Below are 22500 nucleotides of genomic sequence, written 5' to 3'. Positions count from 1 at the left end.
AGTTAAATGAAGCATTTCTTTTCGGAAATATTTGAATACACAATTAAAACATGAGCAAACTAGTGACCTTGCTCTTCCATTTCATAGTCCTAGCCTTTCAGAAATATTTATACTAATAGATTAACATTTGAATTCTTTTGATATAAACTTGCCTAAGACCACCTTTACTTAGTTTTACAATACAAACTTCCTGCTTTAAATTGATCTAAAACAAAACCTTCTGTCAAGATTTCATGTTTATTTATGTCTCAAACACCAGGCTACCTGACCACAAGAATGCCTGTTACTGGCACCAGCCATTCGAAAATGAAAGTAGTCAATTGAGCTGCAGAAGTGGACAAAAGCATGTACAGATAGCACTTGATCCACTGAACAAATTCAAGCTACAATGATATAAAGGTAATAATATTTGTCTCTATCATACATACAAGTATTTTAACAGTAAGGGGAGCCAGTTAAACTGACTTCAGTTCTTGACTGGCACTTCATTTCATCAGCTGAAGAAGGATGAAAGTGAAATTGAACACTGCAGTATCTGAACTCAAAATCTCAAGATCTAGAGGGCATATTTTCCCAAGGATCTAATGATTTTGCCAAACCTAACCAGATCATAATTGTTAATAATCTTTCTTTCATTAACTGCTGAGGGTTGATCATGTAGTTTTCGGGGAGGTGATTTGACAATCATATTGACCCCAGTTCTCAACTGGTACTTAATTTTATTGACCCCAAAAGGGATGAAAGGCTAAGTCAACCTTGTCAGAAATTGAACTCAGAATGTAAAATTGGACAAAATACCACAAAGCATTTTGCCTGGTGTGCTAACGATTCTACCAAGTCAATACTAACCGAAAGTATCATCCTTTCTATGATAGGCATAAGGCCTGAAATTTCAGCGAGAAGGGGGTAGTTGATTTTATCAACCCCAGTGCGCAACTGGTACTTATTTCATCAACCCTAAAAAAGGATGATAGACAAAGTCAACCTCAGCAAGATTTGAACTCAAAACATAAGGATACACGAAATACCACCAATAATAGAAATAATATTATTTACCATTCTTATTACTACTACCACCACTAATATTACTACAGCTAATAATGTGACTATGATGTTAATAATATTATTATCCTTGCTAGAGTTACACAAAAAAAAAATATACTAATTCAAACAAATCCATACCATTAATCATTATTGAAGGAAAATATTTATTCCTGCACTTAAATCTGAATTTTAAGGCTTCCTGGTTATACATAATATACATATATATGCATATATATATATACACACACACACAATATGTATATATACACATATGCACACATATAGTTTAAACATATAGAATATAGGCAAATACTAAATTGAGTATGAAAGGAAGTGGAGATTCCAACATTTTTATATTTTGATAAGTGTGTTTACTTATTTTTCGTGTTTACATTCAATATAATAACTAAGAATGAAAAGATGATTTTTGTTAAATGAAAAATTGTGTAAAATTTCGTTAGGATTTTTTCAAAAAGTATCTTTAATTGATTATAATTTACTCTGTATTTTTTTTTATATTTTAAGTATATATATATATGTTTATATCATAAACCATATATAGACATGAGAAACTACCACCTACATAATTGTAAGCTGTTGTTAATATGCAACAAAAAAGACCTTATTTTGTTTGATTCTAAATTTAATTCCTTCCCTGAAAGGCTTTAATATATCTATATATATATACATACATAAATATATATATATATATATATATATATAATATATATATAATAATATATATATATGTATGTATTATTTATATATTCTTTTATATCTTATATAAAGACATACTTTTATATTTTAAATGTTATCAGATATTTTATATTACTATATATTTTACACACCTCTATATTATATATAAATTGTATACAATATACAGACATAAAAAAAAACTAATATAAAAGTTAGAAGGGAGCTTTTAGTGTTTATATAATCTATTATATCTTATTTACTAAACACATACCTCTTATATATATTCTAAATATACACTATTAGATATTACTATACATTTTATATATTCTATATTATATTAGAGTATAAAACTCAGTACACGCACAAATAAATAACTAATAAAAAAAATTAGAAGGGGAGGTTTTAGAGAGATTTTTTGGGTTGTTTTTTTTTTCATTTTCTTTCCAAAATCAAAAATTCAAAAGAAAAATGCCCATGCCATCTTATAGTGCATATCAAAGTGTATACGTGCAAACACTGCAAATTGAGTGAAATTATATACATATTAAAAAAAAAAAAGAGAGAAATATATATTATATATCTCAGCATCACCAAAGCCATATCTACAAATGCTAAAGGTTTTATTGCTTGCTTAATTCATTTCAAGGATGTATGCTGTGATTCGAAATACATATCATCTGACGATATATATACATATATATATATATGTATATATATATATTATATACATATATATTTTTAATATACATACATATATATGTATCAATATATATATATATGCATACATATTTATATAAATTACATATATGCTCATACATACATACATATATATATATATATATATATATGAAGCATGCACATATATCAAAACTTCTAAATATATATTTGTATTCATACATATAAGTATATAAATACATATACAGGCATATATATATCTACACACACAAACGTATACATATATATAAATATACACAGGCATGCATGCACACACACTCACACATATTCCACTCAAATACGAGTAAAAAATTTTTTTTAAGTGGGAATGTGATGTAAGTTTAAAACCTGATTTTTTTTTTTCATTAATAATTATTTATTAATATAGGGAAAAAATTTAGTCACTAAATAATTAACTGTAATAATGATAAAGTTTTATAATTATCATATTATTTATTTTCAATGCTAATAACATTGATTCCAATTTTATGCAATGAGACATTATTGGAATTTAAAAAAATATATTTTCATCTTATCTAATAATGGAAAATTATATATATATATATATATACACACATACAGCTGAGTGTATATATATGATATACAGACTGATACACAAAGAGCTTTGAGATATTCTTTGTGTATATGCCTTTGTGTGTGTCTACGTCCGTATATCTTTATATTTATGTATACCTCAGTATACATAAATCTAGCCAAGTATGTAAGCCTGCATATACATGCATGCAAGCTTTAAAATGCACATTCGATACACATTCGTCTATGTGTAATGCACATACATCTCGTGCATAAAGCAGAGACCAAAAATCCTGAATAAATATTAGATTATGTCCAGCACATACGCATACCAATGTGGATGGGTGTTTTACGTCCATTTTCCCATGTTTGCATGGGTTAGATGAGTATGTTATTTGAAGCATTGTTTTACAGCTGAATGCCTTTACTGACACTAAACTTTACCTTTATTTTTTTTTAAATGTCAGATCTCATATTTCGATCATGTCCTAGGCTTGACAGAATGGGCAAGAAACTCATTTCATCATACCATGTGGTTTTGGACCCAGTCACACGATGTGGAACCCTGGACAAATGTATTCTTATATAGTACTGGAGCAACAAAAACCTTGTGAGAAGGTCTGCTCTATAGAAACTGGACGAAGCCTATATATATATATATATACCTGTATTTATGTATGTATGACAGAACCTTCACATTATAAACACAGGCTACAAAACATTGTTCTACAGAGTTATCAAACATCCCCTACAAGTCTTGAGGCTTTCCATGGATGATCCTTAAAATTATAGATCAAGACCATGTAACAAGGTCCTCTGGCTTTCAAGTGTCACTCACAAATCTTGAAGGCTTCCACAGACGGCCCTTTAAATTATAAATCAAAACCCTACAACATGGCTTCACACAGTTTTTTTCTCGAATCAATATCACTCACAAGCTATTCGAGTTTACTAAGCTGCAATAGGAGCTGTTTCTTTAATGAAGCCTCATAGTTGTGTCATAACTAGAATCCAATCGTTGGGAAGCAAGTTTCTAGATAAGTTGGCTATGCTTTCACCTTGAAAGGTTAAGTATTGTATGTGTAGCTTTAAATGTGTGCAAGGAAATACATGTACACATACATACAGACAAGCACACACACGCATATATGTATACTAGGTATATGTAAATATGTGCATGCAAGTAAGTGTTATATATATATATATGTATGTATATATATGTGTATTTATATACATATATATATATGTATGTATATATATATATATGTGTATATATATACATATATGTATATATATATATATATGTATATATATATATATATGTATATATATATATATTATGTATATATATATTATATTTATAGAGAGATAGCTATACAAGTGTGTATGAATACATATGTATGTATGTATGTGTGTATACACATACACACACATATACATATGAATATATTTATTCATGTCTATATTACATTCACAGAGACTCTTGTATGTATGTGTATATACATATATATATACATGCATTACATACACATATTAATGTATGTGTGTACATGCATATGTGTGTGTATATATCTCTATATACCACACACACACACATATATATATATATATATATATATATATACACATATGCATACTCATAAAAGTAAATATACATCTATGTGTGTATATATATAACTTACATAAACAAACACACATACATTAATTTAACTTGAAACGTATACATCACAATACTAATAATACAGTATTTCTACTTTAGTCTGAATAACTTCTAATTTCAAATTTGAAATGTTTTGTCTTAAGGGAGAGAGTGTTACAAAATCTACTTCTAATTACACTTAAAACATTGCATTGTTAATGACAATTAGGTTTAACGACATAGGCTTCGTTCAAATTAAAGATGGGTCGGTTGTTTGTTTTTTTTCTACTTCTGATATCAATTTAGAACAGAGCAAAATAATTTATGGAAATTTAAGTGGAAAGACTTAGTAAAAAAACATACAATGTTTTGTCTTTTTCTTTTTAAATTTATACCCTTAAACTTGTGTCTATATATATATATTCTGTCAAAGAACAATGCATAACAACAATAACAACACAAACTAATTATATATCATAGGCAAAGTCTTAAGACTGCACAACAAGAATAAGTAAGAAAAAACATTATTTTTTTTTAAGTGAGAGAAGACAGAAAGCAGAAGAAAAAGACAGAGTGAGAAATGAGTAGCAAAGAGAGAGAGAGAGAGAGGAAAGGAGACAAAAAAAGAAAGACAAAGAGAGAGAGAGAGAAAGAGAGAGAAATACAGGGAAATAAGGAAAATAAAAGATACATAAAATTGTACCCTATAGAAATATATGTAAAAAGGCCAGGGCAGCCAGGTCGGCAGCAAAAGGTTACTCAATTGAAAACTGACCCCTTCCTACTAGCCCTTAAGGGATACTGTTCTATAACAATTCTGGAAGTTTGAAAAATCATAAAGCTGGTTTTGGTGAGGTTTGAACTCAGAATGTAAAGAGCCGGAACAAATACTGCAAGGCACAATATGTGACACTCAAACAGTGTCACTGATCCACCACCCTAGTAGTAAATATGAGGGAACAACAAAAAAGGTTTGAGCAGTTTTGTGCAATTTTATTCAAGTCTTCCGCGATGAAGCTATCATAATTCAAGCAATATACCATCTTGAATACACGATGCAACTCAGACACGATGATAATAATATTTTTAGCCTTTTATCTCTTACTCTGAAGAAAAATGATACCCCAACAATTCTGCCTCACAGGTTTGGGGTGTAAATATTATGTTTTGCAGGTAAGAAATAAAAAAAATAGATATAATTCTTAACCCTTTCGTTACTGTATTTATTTTGAGATGCTCTGTGTTTCTTTCAATTACTTTAAATATAACAAAGAATTTAGTAAAATAACTTAGTTATCATTAAGCTAGTGTTAGGAACATAAATTGTGACTAAAGTTTGATGGAAGATTTTAATTCAAAACTCATGAAAACAAAACATTTGTACTACAGACCCAGAGTCGATTTCAGCCAGGTTGGTATCGAAAGGGTTTAAAGACCATGGAAAGTAAAGATAATAAAATTGATAATAACAGTTTCAAAGCAAGTTCGTAGGTGGGGTTAAGTCGATTACATTGACACCAGTGTTCAACTGGTACTTATTCTATCGACCTTGAAAGGATGAAAGGCAAAGTCAAACTCGGTGGCATTTGAACTCCAAATGTAAAGACGAATGAAATGCCGCTAAGCATTTTGCCTGGCACTTGCAATTATGTCCTACAAGAAGCCTCAGAAAAATTCTTAAATAATTGAGGAGACTTGTTATCACCAAACCTCAAGATAACATCTCTGCTAATTAAATTAACACTTAATAGCTTTTGTATAATAATAATAATAATAATGATAATAATAATAATAATCCTTTCTACTAAAGGCACAAGGCCTGAAATTTGGAGGGGGTGAGACTAGTCAGTTAGATCAACACCAGTGTTTCACTGGTACTTAATTTATCAACCCCTGAAAGGATGAAAGGCAAAGTCGACCTCGACGGAATTTGAACTCAGTATGTAGTGGCAGATAAAATACCGCTAAACATTTCACCTGGCATGCTAACAATTCAGCCACCTCAAGGCCAGCAATTTTAGAGGAAAAGAATCTAATTAAAAAAGTACGAAACTAGTAATGTCTTATTAAAGGTGAAAGGTATAATTTTAACCTCAGCAGAGTTTAAACTCTGAATGTAAAGACCTGAAAGAAATGCTGCCAAATGTTCTGTATGACACAAGAATGATTCCGGCAGTCATAGAGAGCAGAATCATAGACTAGTGTACTTCATTGCTCTTGTATTTTAAGGAATCAACAAGTGTTTGATTCCATGAAATCGAGGCAGGTAATGAAAGACAGCATATGAAATTCCTGACTCATAGGATTTCATACCTTCACACCTGTTCTCACAACACAAGGCCCTAAATTTTTAGGAGAAATACCTCACCTACAGTATATAACTGGTATTAAAAATAGCTTTGTTTAATGTTAACAGGGTACAATTTTATGTGAGAATTAGAAAAGATTTGGAGATAAATAAATATATATACATATATACAATACACACACGGAGATTAATTTCCAGGTACATCATATCTACCTGGACACATCAAAATTTCTTTGATTGTTATGTGTATACACACACATCATCATTTAACTTCTGCTTTCCATGTTAGCATGGGTTGATGCATGTATATACACACATATACACAAGCATGTGTATAGATACTTAGTTGTATGTCTATAAATATAATGAATATATTTGCCAAATTTATGTGTATATTTGAAAATGTGACCATATATATATTTTGCTAACTTGCATATGTGTGTGTGTTTATGTGTGTATATTCATATATACACACATGTATATATATATGTATATATATAAGAAAGTAGGGCAGGATAGACAGAGGGATAGATAAAGGTAGACAGATAGAAACATTTAAAAAATAAAAAAGAAAGAAAGGAAGGTGTTTTTTTTTATGAGGAGGAAGAAGAGGAAAGACAAGAAGATAGAGAATGAAAAAAAATATGGCTTTCAGTGTAGTTGCAAGTACCACATCTGATAATTAACCATGCACCTCAATTTTTCGGCCCTCAACAACTGTTCCGTTCAGTTTTTCACGTGCTCGGTCGGCGTCAGCGCTATTTTGGAAAGTTACAAAACCAAATCCCTGCATGCACGAGGAAAATAATAATAATAATAGTAATAGTAATAATAATAATAATAATAATAATAGTAATAATAATAAATGATGATGAGGGTGGCGATGATGATAATAATGATGATGAGGATGAAGATAATAGTAATAATAATAGTAATATCATAATAATAATAATAATGATAATGATGATGATGATGATGATGATAATGATGATGAGGATGAAGATAATAATAATAATAGTACTATAATAATAATAGTAATATAATAATAAAATAATAATAATAATAATAATATAATAATAATAATAATAATAATAATGACAATAGCATTAAGTCAAGCATGCATTAAAATCGTGCAAAATGTAGTGCGGTTTTCTAAACAAAAAAAAAAGGAAATTTTGCGAGGGTTTTTTTTATATAATTTTTTTTTATTAATCTACTCTTTCAATTACTTTTTTCTTTTGTTTTTAGTGTTGTGTTCTTTTGTTGGTTTTTTTTTTGTATTTTTTAAACTTTTCCTTCTTTGGCTTTTTTTTTCTTTTTTTACAAAAAAAATTTCTGTTCGTTTGTTAATGAAGCTTTCGCTTTAATTTTTCAAATAAAATAGATATATATATATATAGATATACACACATATATATATATATACACATATATATATATATAGGGTAGAGTATATACATTATCAGAACACCACCATTTATAGTCATATAATGAGTTGTGTATGTGTGTATGTGTATACATATATATATATATATATATATATATATATATATACAGAAAGAGAGAGAGATAGACAGACAGAGAGAAGCCCATATGAAAGAACAAGAGGTATATAATGATGGTGATGTGTAAATGTTTCTTTTTTAACATTTTCTAATATCAAAGAGACAATTTTATTTATGATATCCGTATATGCATAGCTTTACGTGTGTCTGTGTGTGTTTGTCTATGTGCATATGCTTACTTCTCTGCGTGGGTGTGTGTGCGCTTTAATGTATGATACAAATTTGTGATTTTGGAGCAATTTTAGAGAGAGAGAGAGAGAGGGGGGGGATGCTGAAGAGGACTGTCCAATTTAATTTGGTAGAAATTTTATGCAGCAAGTCATTGAATTTGCATACTCCCATCTAAATTACTAATTTGCATATCTGACCCACCCTTTTGTAATTGCTGTATCCTGGGTGGAGGTGGTGGTGGTAGTGATGTATGATTCTACAAAGAGGTAGTGGTGGTGTGTGATGATTGAAATGAGGTGTTGGCAGCAGTCATAGTGGAGGAAGTAGCATGGAAGTGGTGCTGCAGGTAGTGGTGTAGAGATAGTGTTGGTGTTGGTGATGGTTTCATAGTAGCAGTCATCTTGGTGGTAGGGGTAGCATGATGGTGGTAGCAACATAGGGTTCATGTTGTTTCGTCTCTTGCCAATTCTGGTCAAATAAACCTAGGATCAATAACATTCCAACCATGACCATCCCAATTTTTTTTCCCTTCCTGCAGGGAAACCTAAACCACATTATCTCAATGTGCCTGCCAGAGCTTTCACAGAGCCACATTCTTTCAATAGAACAGATGTCTTGGAATAAAAGTTGTATCGCCAATGTCCTTCCCACAATGCAATGCAACCAACTCTCAGAGAGCAAAAGAGAAAGAGAGTAGGTACGTCATTCTACTGACATTTGGAAGGATGAGAGGTTAAGATGATTGCAGTGAGATTTGAATTCAGAAATGCTAAGAGCCAAAACAAACACTACAAGGTATTTGCTAGATGCTCTAACAATCCTGCTTAGCCCAGATCAATCAGGGAAGAGTTAACTTGCTAAAGTGTATAGTATTTGGCTGTTAGCTCTGGCATGTCAGATAATAATGTATCGCCTCTCTCATTAGCTTGACAAAAATATATGTGTGTGCGTGTGTGTGTGTGGAGGCGCAATGGCCCAGTGGTTAGGGCAGTGGACTCGCGGTTGTAGGATCGCAATTTCGATTCCCAGACCAGGTGTTGTGAGTGTTTATTGAGCGAAAACACCTAAAGCTCCACGAGGCTCCGGCAGGGGGTGGTGGCGATCTGTGCTGTACTCTTTCGCCACAACTTTCTCTCACTCTTTCTTCTGTTGACCTGCTCGCTTAGCCAGCGGGGTGGCGTCATTCGAAGGCTAAAACAATGCGAAGCGCATTGTGACCAGCGATGTGTAGCAACATCTGATAGCCTGGTCAGTCACGGTGATCACGGTGATATATATATATATATATGTATGTATATATATATATATATATATATATATGTAATATAGTGTGATGGCTTACTATAGTAGAAGGGCTGAGGAGAGAACTTTGAGGATGACGAGATAGTTATAGGGAGTCAGTTGTTTCTTGTTGATGGTGGTGGTGATGGTTGTAGTGAGAGGGAGTGATAGTGTAGCAGTCACTGCTACTGCTGCTGTGGTGGTGGTGGTGGTGGTGGTGGTAGTTCTTGGTGGTGGTGACAGTATTGTTGTTGACAATGATGATGATGGTGGTAGTGGAAGTGATGTTACTGTTGTTGTTGTTGTAGTAGTAGTAGGTGGCGGTGGCAGAGGGGGTGGGGAACTGGTGTTTTTTGTTTGTTTTTTTTTTGTTACTATCAACAACATTACCAACAGCATGGTTAATGGTGATGGTGCTATAACTGCCAGCAATGGTAAAGTTGCTATCATCGATGTTAAATGACATTGTCAACGGTGGTGTAAATAAATGATGGTGATGCTGGTAGTGGTAATGGTGGTGGTGGTAGTTTTACCAGTGATAGTACTAGTAGTAGTAGTGGTGGCGGTGGTGGTGGTAGTATTTATCATATATTTTCTTTTATTTTATTCTGTGCTTAATATTTAGTTATAAGAAATCGTGATGACATACACCAACATATAAGAACCAGAAGAAAAAAAAGGGGGGAGGGTAACAGATACTGAAGAGAGACAGAGAGAGGAGAGAGTAAGAGAGAGAGATCCCCCAACAGGTTTGTTTTCATTGCTTGAATGTTTGTTTTTTTTTTTATTTAATATTCTTTTCTTTTAATTTCTGATGATGAAGGTTGCATGAGGGAAGCACGAGTGGGTATTGAGAGGAGTTGCAAAAAACGTTTCCATTCTTTTTGCTTCACACAGGAATTCTCAGAGATTTTCAAAGAAATATGAATCAAATTAAATTCTGATAATTTTCTTAATTAACATGGATTAAAAAAAGGGTTTTTTTTTTAATGTGGGTGGGGGAGGGGATATGTTGTTTAATTAGTGTTGTAAAGTTGGTTTTCTTTAGACAAACTACTAGAAAGACACCCACAATATATATACATACACACACACAGAGGCATATATATATATACATATATATAATACATATATATACATATACAATATATATATATATATAGACATATATATATATATACATATATTATATATATATAGACATATATATTATATATACATATAGACATATATATATATATATACATATATACATATATATACATATATACAATATATATATACATATACATATATATATATACATTATACATATATATATAATACATATATATATATATATACATACATATATATATAATATATATATATATATACATATATATACATATACATATATATATATACATATATATATATATACATATATATATATATTACATATATATATATATATAATATATATATATATATTATATATATACATATATATATATATATATATACATACATATATATATACATACATATATATATATATATGTGTGTATATAGGCACATGTGCGTGGGTGTGCGCGCGCATGTATATGTACGTACATGCACACTTACGCGATTTCTATGAGCATTTTTACTTCCTTACTTGTCTACTTTCCCCCCTTTGGTTTTTTTTCCCCTTATCTAAAGGTCATTCTAATAGCTCTTCTGTCTTAATAACGGTCAGCTACATAGTAATTTCCTTTTGTTTAATGGTCATTTTCATAGCAATTTTTGATTGCCTCAATAACTGACGAGATGCCCAAGCAGTTTTCCAGCCTGACAACTGAAAATCAGTCTTATAATGGCAACTGAATAATTTGTCACATATTATATTACAGATAAATTCCTCTATTTACATAATATCCTTTCTTGTCTTACCATTACTATCAATAATATATATATATATATATATAAAAACAGGAAATGAAGAAAATGCTGACAAAATAATTTAAGTAAGGGAGAGTGTATTTAATTAGGTGAAAGTTCTTTTTACCGGTTGCGCATTTGTTATGCATAACAAATGCGCAACCGGTAAAAAGAACTTTCACCTAATTAAAACACTCTCCCTTACTTAAATTATTTTGTCAGCATTTTCTTCATTTCCTTTTTTTATATATCACAACTCGTGTTCCACATCTCCTTTTTTAAATAAATATATATATATATATATATATATATATATAAGTGATCCAAATCTGCCAAGCAGAGAGTACATTTTATTGAGCCTATGTGGAGTGCGTGTGCTTAATATTGCATAATAACCAATATTTGCAGCAGTGTCATTATATTCCATGACATTCTGAAGAAATATCGCATCAATTTTTGCAAAGGGCCAGAAACTTTGATGGGGATCCTGACTTGTACTTCATTGTAAAGAAACCAGCCTCAGAAGGATTTGAACTCAGCATGTAAGACAACTGATGAAATACCACTAAGCATTTTTGTTCCACATGTTTGTAATTCTGCCGTCTTAATGATAATGAATATTGATGATAATAATAATGCCAGTGGCGGAGAGAGGGAAACTTGAATACATCGACCCCAGTGTTCAACTGGTACTTATTTTATCAACCCTGAAAGGACGAAAAGCAAAGTCGACCCCAGCGAATAATAATAATCTTTTCTACTGGAGGTACAAGGCCTTAAATTTGGGGGCGATGGGACTAGTCGATGTAATTGACTCCAGTACTTCACTGGTACTTAATTTATTGAACCTGGAAGGATGAAAAGCAAGGCTGACCTCACCTGAATTTGAACTCAGAATGCACTGACGGGCAAAATACCACTAAGCATTCCATCCACCGTGCTAACGATTCTGCCAACCCACCACCAATAATAATAATAATAATAATAATAATAGTAATGGTTTCTACTTTTGACACAAGGCCAGCAATTTGGGGAGGAGGGTAAAGTCAATTACATCAACCCTCAGTATTCAACTGGTACTTATTTTATCAACCCTGAAAGGGCGAAAGTAAAGTCAACCTCAGCAGAATTTGAACACAGAATGTAAAGACAGACGAAATGCTGCTAAATAATTCATTCAACTAAATGCATAAGGCTTCAAATTTGCCAGGGATTACATTGACCCCAATGCGCAACTGGTACTGTTTTACTTGTGTAACTGACCCCTAAAAGGATGATAGATGGAGTAGTAGAGGGAAATAGGCTAATTTCTTTGAAAATTTCTGTGTGAATTCCTGCAGAATTTGTCAAGGGATTGTCATGTATATATTTTAGGTTCTAGAGTTATTGTCTCATTTTAAAATATTTTTGATAAATATAATAAATAATTAAATAAATAAATAAAAGACCATATAAATAAATAAATGAATGAATATATAAATAAATAAATACGTAAAAAACAGATAAATATATCACAATTTGCAATGAAAGAATATTTTGCTATGAAATGACATTAAGACTGTTACAACATTTTTGGCTATCAACAATCAAGACACATCAATAAAATAACAATATATATATATACATATATATATATACATACATATATATATATACATACATATATATATATACATACATATATATACATACATATATACATATATATATATATATATATATACATACATATATACATATATATATATATACATATATATATATATATACATATATATATATATAATATATATATATACATATATATATATATATATATGCATATATATATGTGTGCATATATATGCGTGTGTATAATTATATTGTGATAGACGGTGTATGGATATGTGTGGTTATGTAAGCATGAGTATGTGGATTGCCATGTGAGGGGGCAGTGAATATGAAAATGTTTTTTTTTATAAGTTAACTTATATTTACCCTATAAATTTTTCACTAGAAAGAACTCAAAGGGTTTAATTTATGATGATATGACACTATATTTCTACTATACATACATACATACATATATGTATGTATGTATATATACATATATATATATATACATATATATATATATATATAAAAACAACAAAATCGATTCAAATCACAAAACAAATGGAAATTGTAGTTGTGACCCCCATGCCGGTGGCACATAAAAAAGCACCCAGTGGTTGGCATTAGGAAGGGCATTCAGCTGTACAGGCCATGCCGAAACATGGAACAATGGAATCTGGTGCAGCTTCTGGCCTTGCCAGCTCTGGTCAAACTGTCCAACCCAAACCAGCGTGGAAAAAAATGGATGTTAAATGATGATGATGATGATGATGATGGTGATATGTGTACATATGTAATGTAAATATATGCACTGATGCATGGAAAGGCACACACATGACTGGATCCATTTAGCTTCCATGTATCATGTCTCCTCATAAAGCAATTGGGAAGCCCGGGGTCATAGAAAGTGACATTTGCCTGTGGTGCCACAGAGGGATAAAACCTGATACCATATTAGAAACCGTACTCGTTAACCACACAGCCACACCTGCGATATGCACACACACACACACACACAAGAGTATTATGTGTCTGTTTATGCATATATGCATGAATGGCCTTTGTGGAATAAAATAAAACGGAATAATCACTAAAAAATGGAATGATTAATAGCCTCAAAAGTTGCGCTTTGCCATTATCTTCGTCCAATAAGAATTAAGCAACCCCATTGGCATCCTCTTCCAGTTTTGCATTCTAAGAGTTAAAATATGAAATATGCTAAAAGTCTGTTCAATAATGAATGAACTAGGATCACCGCCGTCGTCGTCATCGCCATCATCACAACCACCACCACCACCACCGTTGGCGGTAGTGGCATCGTTATCGTCATCATCATCATTATTTTGTATCCATTTTCCAGTGCAAATCCTTGTTATATATAAATCTAATGGTTTTTTTTTTTCACCGCCTTATCTAAAAGACGACTGCTTCGAATTTTGGTACAAAGACAGTAATATTGGGGGGGGGGGCTTATCAACTCCAGTATTTGGCAGGTGCTTTATTTTATTGACCCCTGAAGGGATAAAAAGCAAAGTTGACCTCAGTAGTATTTGACCACAGAACATGAAATATTTGAGGCAATGCTGCTAAATATAGTAATTCTTTGATGCACTAACGATGTCGCCTGCTTGCCGTCTTATCTCAGACACTGCCCACAAGGGGCTAAACATAGACGGGACAAACAAGGACAGACAAAGGGATTAAGTCGATTACATCAACCCCAGTGCGAAACTGGTACTTTATTTATCGACCCCCGAAAAGATGAAATGCAAAGTCAACCTTTAATAACAATAATAATAATAATAATAATAATAATTCTTTCTATTAGAAAGCACAAGGCCTCAAATTTGGCGGAAGGGATTAAGCCGATTACATCAGCCCCAGTGCATAACTGGTACTTATTTAATTATCCTCCCACCCAAAAGGATGAAAAACAAAAATTTATCAATTTCTTGTGTTTGTTTTATATATGTATTTACAGCTGAAAGTACTTGGTCTGGGTGCTTTTACGTGCAATTGGCACGGGGGCCAGTCAGGTGGTACTGGCAACGACCTCACTCGAATGTTTTTACACGTGCCCGTAAGGTGACGCTGGTAACGATCACACTCGAATGGAGCAGTTTGGCAAAAATCATGAGTGCTAGTTTGTCCGAGGTCTTTGTCCTCTCTCTCTGCAGTCAATATTCAGCATTCAAATCCCTTCAGGGTTCAACTTTGCTTATTCTCCTTTCGCTGTCAGTAGATAAAGGAGCAATTCAAGTGAGAAGATGGGATGGATTGTTTAAAGCAACAGGTAGAATGCCCTGTGGGAATTACAGCTCCAGCTTCTTGCATTCTGGGTTCACATTTAAAACTCCCATCACACGTCTCTTCATGACAAGAAATGGAAATTTCGGAATACAGTTAAAGCTGATAGATCTCCGATGTCAGATGCAATGACAAGTTGATTGCAGCAACATCGCACTTACATCATTAAAAACAAGCAGATGCTGCACAAAGTGAGATGGAATTGAGAACAGAGCAAAAAAAAAAAAACAAGGAAAAAGAGGGAAGAAATATGTAAAATGCTTATTTTTTAAAGCATTAGGATGTCTCATGAGAAAAACATTGCAGGAAAATGGTGGTGGTGGTGGTGGTGATGATGGTGGTGGTAGTGGTAAGAGTAGTGCTGATGATGGTGGTGATGAAGGTGGTGGTGCTTGTGAAGATGATGGTAGCATTGTTGATGGTTGTGGTGGTGGTGTTAGGGATGATGGTGGACGATGACAATAATGGTGGTGGTGGTAGTGGTGGTTGTGATAGTGGTGGTGGTGGTAGTAAGAGTAGTGCTAATGGTGGTGATGAAGGTGGTGGTGCATATGAAAATGATGGTAGTATGGTGGTGGTGGTGATGATGGTGGTGGATGATGACAATGATGGTGGTGGTGGTTGTGATAATAGTGGTGGTGGTGGTGGTAAGAGTAGTGCTGATGGTGGTGGTGATGAAGGTGGTGGTGCTTGTGAAGATGATGGTAGTATTGTTGATGGGGGTGGTGGTGGTAGTGTTGGGGATGATGACAATGATGGTGGTGGTGTTGGTGTTGGCAGAGGGGATGGGGATGGTGATGAAGATGATGGCGATGATGGTGGTGGTGGTGGTGGTGTTGGCGGCAGTAGTGGCAGCAGTATAAATAATGGTCTTGAGGGTGTGTTGATGTTATGGCAATGATGCTGGGAACAGATGTTGAAGATGATACAGAGAACGATGACAACGACGACGATGATGATGACAACGATGATGATGATGACAACGATGATGATGATGACAACGATGATGGCAGTGGCAATGCAGATGGTGTCAACAATGATAATGGGACTGAGTTGCAATAACGAAGAAGGAAATGCTGGTGATGAGGAGGATGATGGGAGACAGGATAACAATCACGACAGCGAGAACCGATGCAGTTGGCAATGTGGGGTGTTTTTGTGGTGAGTGCCGTCTCTCACAATACGCTTTATACACAATCGCCCCACCGCATTCATGCACGAAACGCATAATCATATTATCAATTCATAATTGTTGATAGCAAAAAAAAACATTGTAACATTCATGCAACAACAATAGATTGGAATATTTACAAATATATATATATAAACATAAATACATAATATATATATATATATACATACATATATCTGTGTATCTATATATATATATATATATATATATATATATATATACACACAAATATGTGCATATATACATTTATATACATACATATATATGCATACACACACGTATATATATATATATTATATTATATCATATGCATATATATATTATATGCATATATACATATTATATGCATATAAATATATATTATATAATATTATATGCACATATATTATATGCATATATACATATTATATGCATATAAATATATATTATATAATATTATATGCACATATATTATATGTATATATATATATATTATATAATATTATATGCACATATATTATATGTATATATATATATAGTTATATATACACTATAATTGTATGTGTGAGTACATATATATATATATATACACACATATATGATGTGTGACTACAGGTTATATGATAAATATATAAAATATATATACCATATAATACAAGCATATATATATATATATATATATATATATTGCATATTTACACATTATACAATGTTATATCAACTATGTAGAATATATGTATACACACACACAATATATATATATATATATATAAATATAAGTATGTATATATTAGCACAGATGCACATGTGTATATATTTACGTATTATACAAATTCATTTCTAGCAATTGTAGAGTGAAAATAAATACATATTATGCCTGTATAAGAAAAAGCAAGAGGATTTTTTTTCTTTCCTTTCTCACAGCAAAACATTTCCTTGTTTGCGCAAGATTCCATTGTCGTGGGTAAAAGAGAGGATGGGAGGGTGTTTTTTTCCCTTTTGTTTTTGTTTGTTTTTTTTTATTGGAAGTCTGCCATTCCAATTCTAAAGACCGACAACTTAACAAACATCATATTCCCACAACAGAATCCCTTATGTTTATATGTGACATAAACCCGCACGCACGCTCATTATATGGAATAATTCTTTCTTGGAATATAAGTTCTTGGAGTACATATAAAGCTATAAATAATGGTAAATAAATACTGGGTCGAAAAGCCCTTTCGGATAGAAGAAGTTGAAGGCTGCCTAACTAATATATATATATATATATATATATATATATATTCAAAATAAGAAACAAGAATATCTTCGGTAATTTGGTACGATCGTTTCACGTTACATCATTTTATTAAACATTGTAAGTATTACAACAGTTTTAAAATGTTGCGCAATCATCAGCCATTTATAGAGGTTTCCCATCAATACATATACTTATTTTCATGTTAATTGATAACATTATAAAGAGTGTAGATATACAGACAGAGATGTTGATTTGAATGTTAAGAACATTGAGGTATTAGAATTTATCTTGTTGCTTATTTTTATTTAATCACCCCATGGATTTATATGGATAACACCGTACAAAATTCTGGTGCATCTAATTTAAGTACCACATTCATTTGAATCTAAATTTTGCTGTATATATATATATATATATATATATATATATATACACATACATATATATATATGTATGTATGTGTGTGTGTGAGTTTAGTGGGATATATTATCCAGGTGGATATCATGATGGCTCTCAGTTTTGTTCCAGGTTATGGCTAACTGCATCAATTAGGATTTAATGCCTATGACTACGATTGGTTGTCAATCACTCTGTAAATTCCTCCAATGGGTAATTCCATGTTCTCTTTACTGGACAGTAATATTGTCTAGAGTGTATATTAGCAATAATTAGGTCGATATAGAACATGGCTACTTGTTCATTCTCAAAATTTAGTTCCTCCTATTTTATAATTTTATACAGCATGTGCTGTATATGTTGATGGGAAAGCATTAAAAGCTGTTTCTTCCTCCACATATTTTGGTTCCATTATGTACAGTGATGCTAAGATGGATAAAGAAATTGACTCCAGAATCAGGAAGGCTAGTTCCACTTTCGGTAAGCTTTATCACGGGCTACGAAACAGCCATGACGTATAGTTGATGGTGAAAGTTGGTGTGTATATGTCGGTGGTTTTGACATCATTGCTTTATGAAGCTGAATCCTGGACTCTGTACCAAAAGCACACACACACACATGTTGTATAAAGGATCATTCTAAGGTGAAGTAAAAATGCAAAGCAAATCACAAGAAAACAAATATATGAATTAAATGCAGACTTACCTTGCATTCAATATTTCGGGGTTACGACCCCATTTTCAAGAAATTACTACATCGGCAACATTCATTAATTTCTTGAAAATGGGGCCATAACCCCAAAATATTGAATGAACGTAAGTCTACATTAATTCATATATTTGTTTTCTTGTGATTTGCCTTGCATTTACTTCGAATTGTTCTGGCCTTACCCACAATCCTTTATACAATATATTTTAAACAATACTTCATAGTAATTATTCATTCCATTATAATATATATATATATATATATATATATATATATGATAAGTGGAGGTGCATGGCCCAGAGGTTAGGGCAGCAGACTCGCGGTGGTAGGATCGTGGTTTTGACTCCCAGACCGGACATCGTGAGTGTTTATTGAGCGAAAACACCTAAAGCTCCACGAGGCTCCGGCAGGGGGTGGTGGCGATCCCTGCTGTACTCTTTCACCGCAACTTTCTCTCACTCTTTCTTCTGTTGGCCTGCTCGCTTAGCCAGCGGGGTGGCATCATTTGAAGGCTAAAACAATGCGAAGCGCATTGTGACCAGCGCATTGTGACCAGCGATGTGTAACAACATCTTATAGCTTGGTTGGTCACGTGATATATGTGATAAGAAAATGGAGGAAAAAATAAAAAGGTGCCATGTAGTGGAACTCAACCCGGAACCATGTGGTTCGTAAGCAAAAGCTACTTACCACACAGCCACTCCTAAGCTTGGGAACTTGCAAGACATAAGTCAACTATTTGTTTGTAAACATGACTGTGGAACATACACACACACACATGCACACACACATGCACACAGAAGTAAAGAGAAAAACGACGTCCATATACACAAATGCATGCAAAAGCACATACATTGGAATGGCTGTCTTTTCTCTATGCTTGTATCGCCTATTATATTTGATAAAGCAACAGCTATTAATTAGCCAACAGAGGTCATGTGCATGAAGGTTCTAACATTCGGATGTTGGGCTGGTGGTGGGAGTATGAGGACAGGAGGGGAAGAAGGATTGTGTACTTGTAGGTAAAAACAAGGATACACTCATACAAACACACATATTGTCTCATGTAGGAGTATCCAGATATATATTATATATATATATATATATTATATATAAACATACACAAACACACATGTATAAAATTGTGTGTGTATATATATATATATATATGTGTGTGAGTGTAATCATATACATATACACATATGTAGGCAAGCAGCATATAAATTGATAATGCATATGTAAAAATATAGACAGACACACACGTGCATGTCCGTGCTGTGGGCACGTAACAAACACCATCCGATCGTGGCCGTTTGCCAGCCTCATCTGGCACCTGTGTCGGTGGCACATAAAAACACCATCCGAGCATGGCCGTCTGCCAGCCTCGTCTGGCACCTGTGTCGGTGGCACATAAAAAACACCATCCGAGCGTGGCCGTTCGCCAGCCTCGTCTGGCACCTGTGTCGGTGGCACATAAAATCACCCACTACACTCTCGGAGTGGTTGGCGTTATGAAGGGCATCCAGCTGTAGAAACACTGCCAGATCCGACTGGCCTGGTGCAGCCTTCGGGCTCCCCAGACCCCAGCATGGAAAGCGGACGTTAAATGATGATGATGATATATATACATTTATCGATACAAGGGTAAATAATTCACAGGAAAAATAATTCCCCAAAAATTACTTAGCTAAGATATTATTAATTCTGTTATTATCTAGTTTGACTATTTTAAAATGATAACAGAATCAATAATATAGGCGATATATATATATATAAATACACATATATGTTCTCAAATATCTGTAAGCATGTATATAATAATAATATCAAATATAAATCCGTCTTGCTCTTTTATACCAGGCAAATATGTGAATATATAACAGTCTACAAATATATACAATGACTTTAGCAGAGGTACAATACGGATACACATATATAGATACATAGACAAATAGATATAAAGAAAGATAGTTAGATAGATAGATAGATAGATAGAAAGAGTGATTGGTGAAATAGTAGCCCTGCCCTGCCTCTCAAGTCGATCAAGTAGAGTTTAGAGGAATGTCTATTGAAAAATAAATTAGATCAGAGGTAATATCTTATAGGGAAGTGGGGCAGAGGTGGACGTGTGGAGGGGTAATCAGGGTGGTGTGTTGTAATGTGGTTGGTAGTGTGTGTGGGTGTGTGTGTGGTTGGTTTGAATGAGTGATTGCAATGAGAAAATTGGTGAGAAATTTCATCGGCATTGTTTAACATGTCTGCTTTTCCATGCTTGCATGGGTCAGGCAGGATTTGTTGAGGTAGATTTTCTATGGTTCAATGATCTTTCTGTTACTAGTATATATACATGCATGCATATGTGTGTGTGTGTATATACATATACATATATATATACACATGCATACACATACGCATACTTACATATATATGTGTGTGTATATATATATATACATATATATATATGTATGTATGTATATATATATGTATGTGTATATATATATATATATATATACATGCATACGCATATGTATACTTATATATATATATACACACACACTTGGATAATGAAAGATAATTTAAAGAGAGGATGGATGGATGGATGGATGGACGGATGCATAGTTAGATACATGGATGAATATAAATGGGTACATGAAAGATTGTGTGGGTGGATGTGTGTATATATCTATTTGTGTGTATGTGTGCGTGCATGTACACACACACACATATATAAACCTAAGCAGATAAATAGATAAAATTAGATGGATATATAGAAAGTTCTTTGTTAAATTCCAGCCAATATTTCATTATGGACAAAAGCACGGAACCGTAGTTCTAATTATAGCAAAGCTAATTTCAAAGGAAGACCGATTCCTCTCACTTTAGTGTCTTTCTGCTCCACCCTCACCAACCTGCTCACCCCACCACACCCTCACCCCCTCCGTCTTGTCGAATCTCCTGACAATAATTTCCATCTCAGTGGTTAAGTCACAGCCATTGGATTCTCAATGCGAAGCAAATACAGTGTTAGGGAACAGTGGACAGACTCCAAGAAAGTGGAATTGGTAAGCAGGTGTGTGTGTGTCTACTTGCTTGTGAGTGAGTGTATATTGTCTTCATCTACCAGTGTGTCTCTGATTCCATAGGAATGGTAACAATTTAGTTCCAGTCCAATGCAGTACTTCGCCATGAATGTGTGCGCATATGTAATTTTAACTGAAGATACATTAT

The 22500-nt window shown here is 32.9% G+C and overlaps 1 protein-coding gene across 4 annotated transcripts in view; it reads right to left on the bottom strand.

Annotated features, from left to right (window-relative positions):
* Positions 1–22500, bottom strand: part of LOC115223870 (AF4/FMR2 family member lilli) — a 637026-nt gene that overhangs the window by 45845 nt on the left and 568681 nt on the right. For 3 of the 4 annotated variants that reach the window (XM_036512712.1, XM_036512710.1, XM_036512711.1), the window contains exon 6: positions 7630–7722. The exons of the other annotated variant lie outside the window; for it this stretch is intronic. In XM_036512712.1, the coding sequence (XP_036368605.1) occupies positions 7630–7722 (93 nt within the window). The remainder of the gene's footprint in view (positions 1–7629; positions 7723–22500) is intronic. 4 annotated transcript variants of the gene reach the window in all.

The sequence above is a fragment of the Octopus sinensis genome, linkage group LG24, assembly GCF_006345805.1.
Source record: "Octopus sinensis linkage group LG24, ASM634580v1, whole genome shotgun sequence".
Classification (NCBI taxonomy): Eukaryota; Metazoa; Mollusca; class Cephalopoda; order Octopoda; family Octopodidae; genus Octopus; species Octopus sinensis.
Note: the sequence above shows the minus strand (reverse complement) of the source record. Positions and strands in the feature narration are given on the sequence as shown.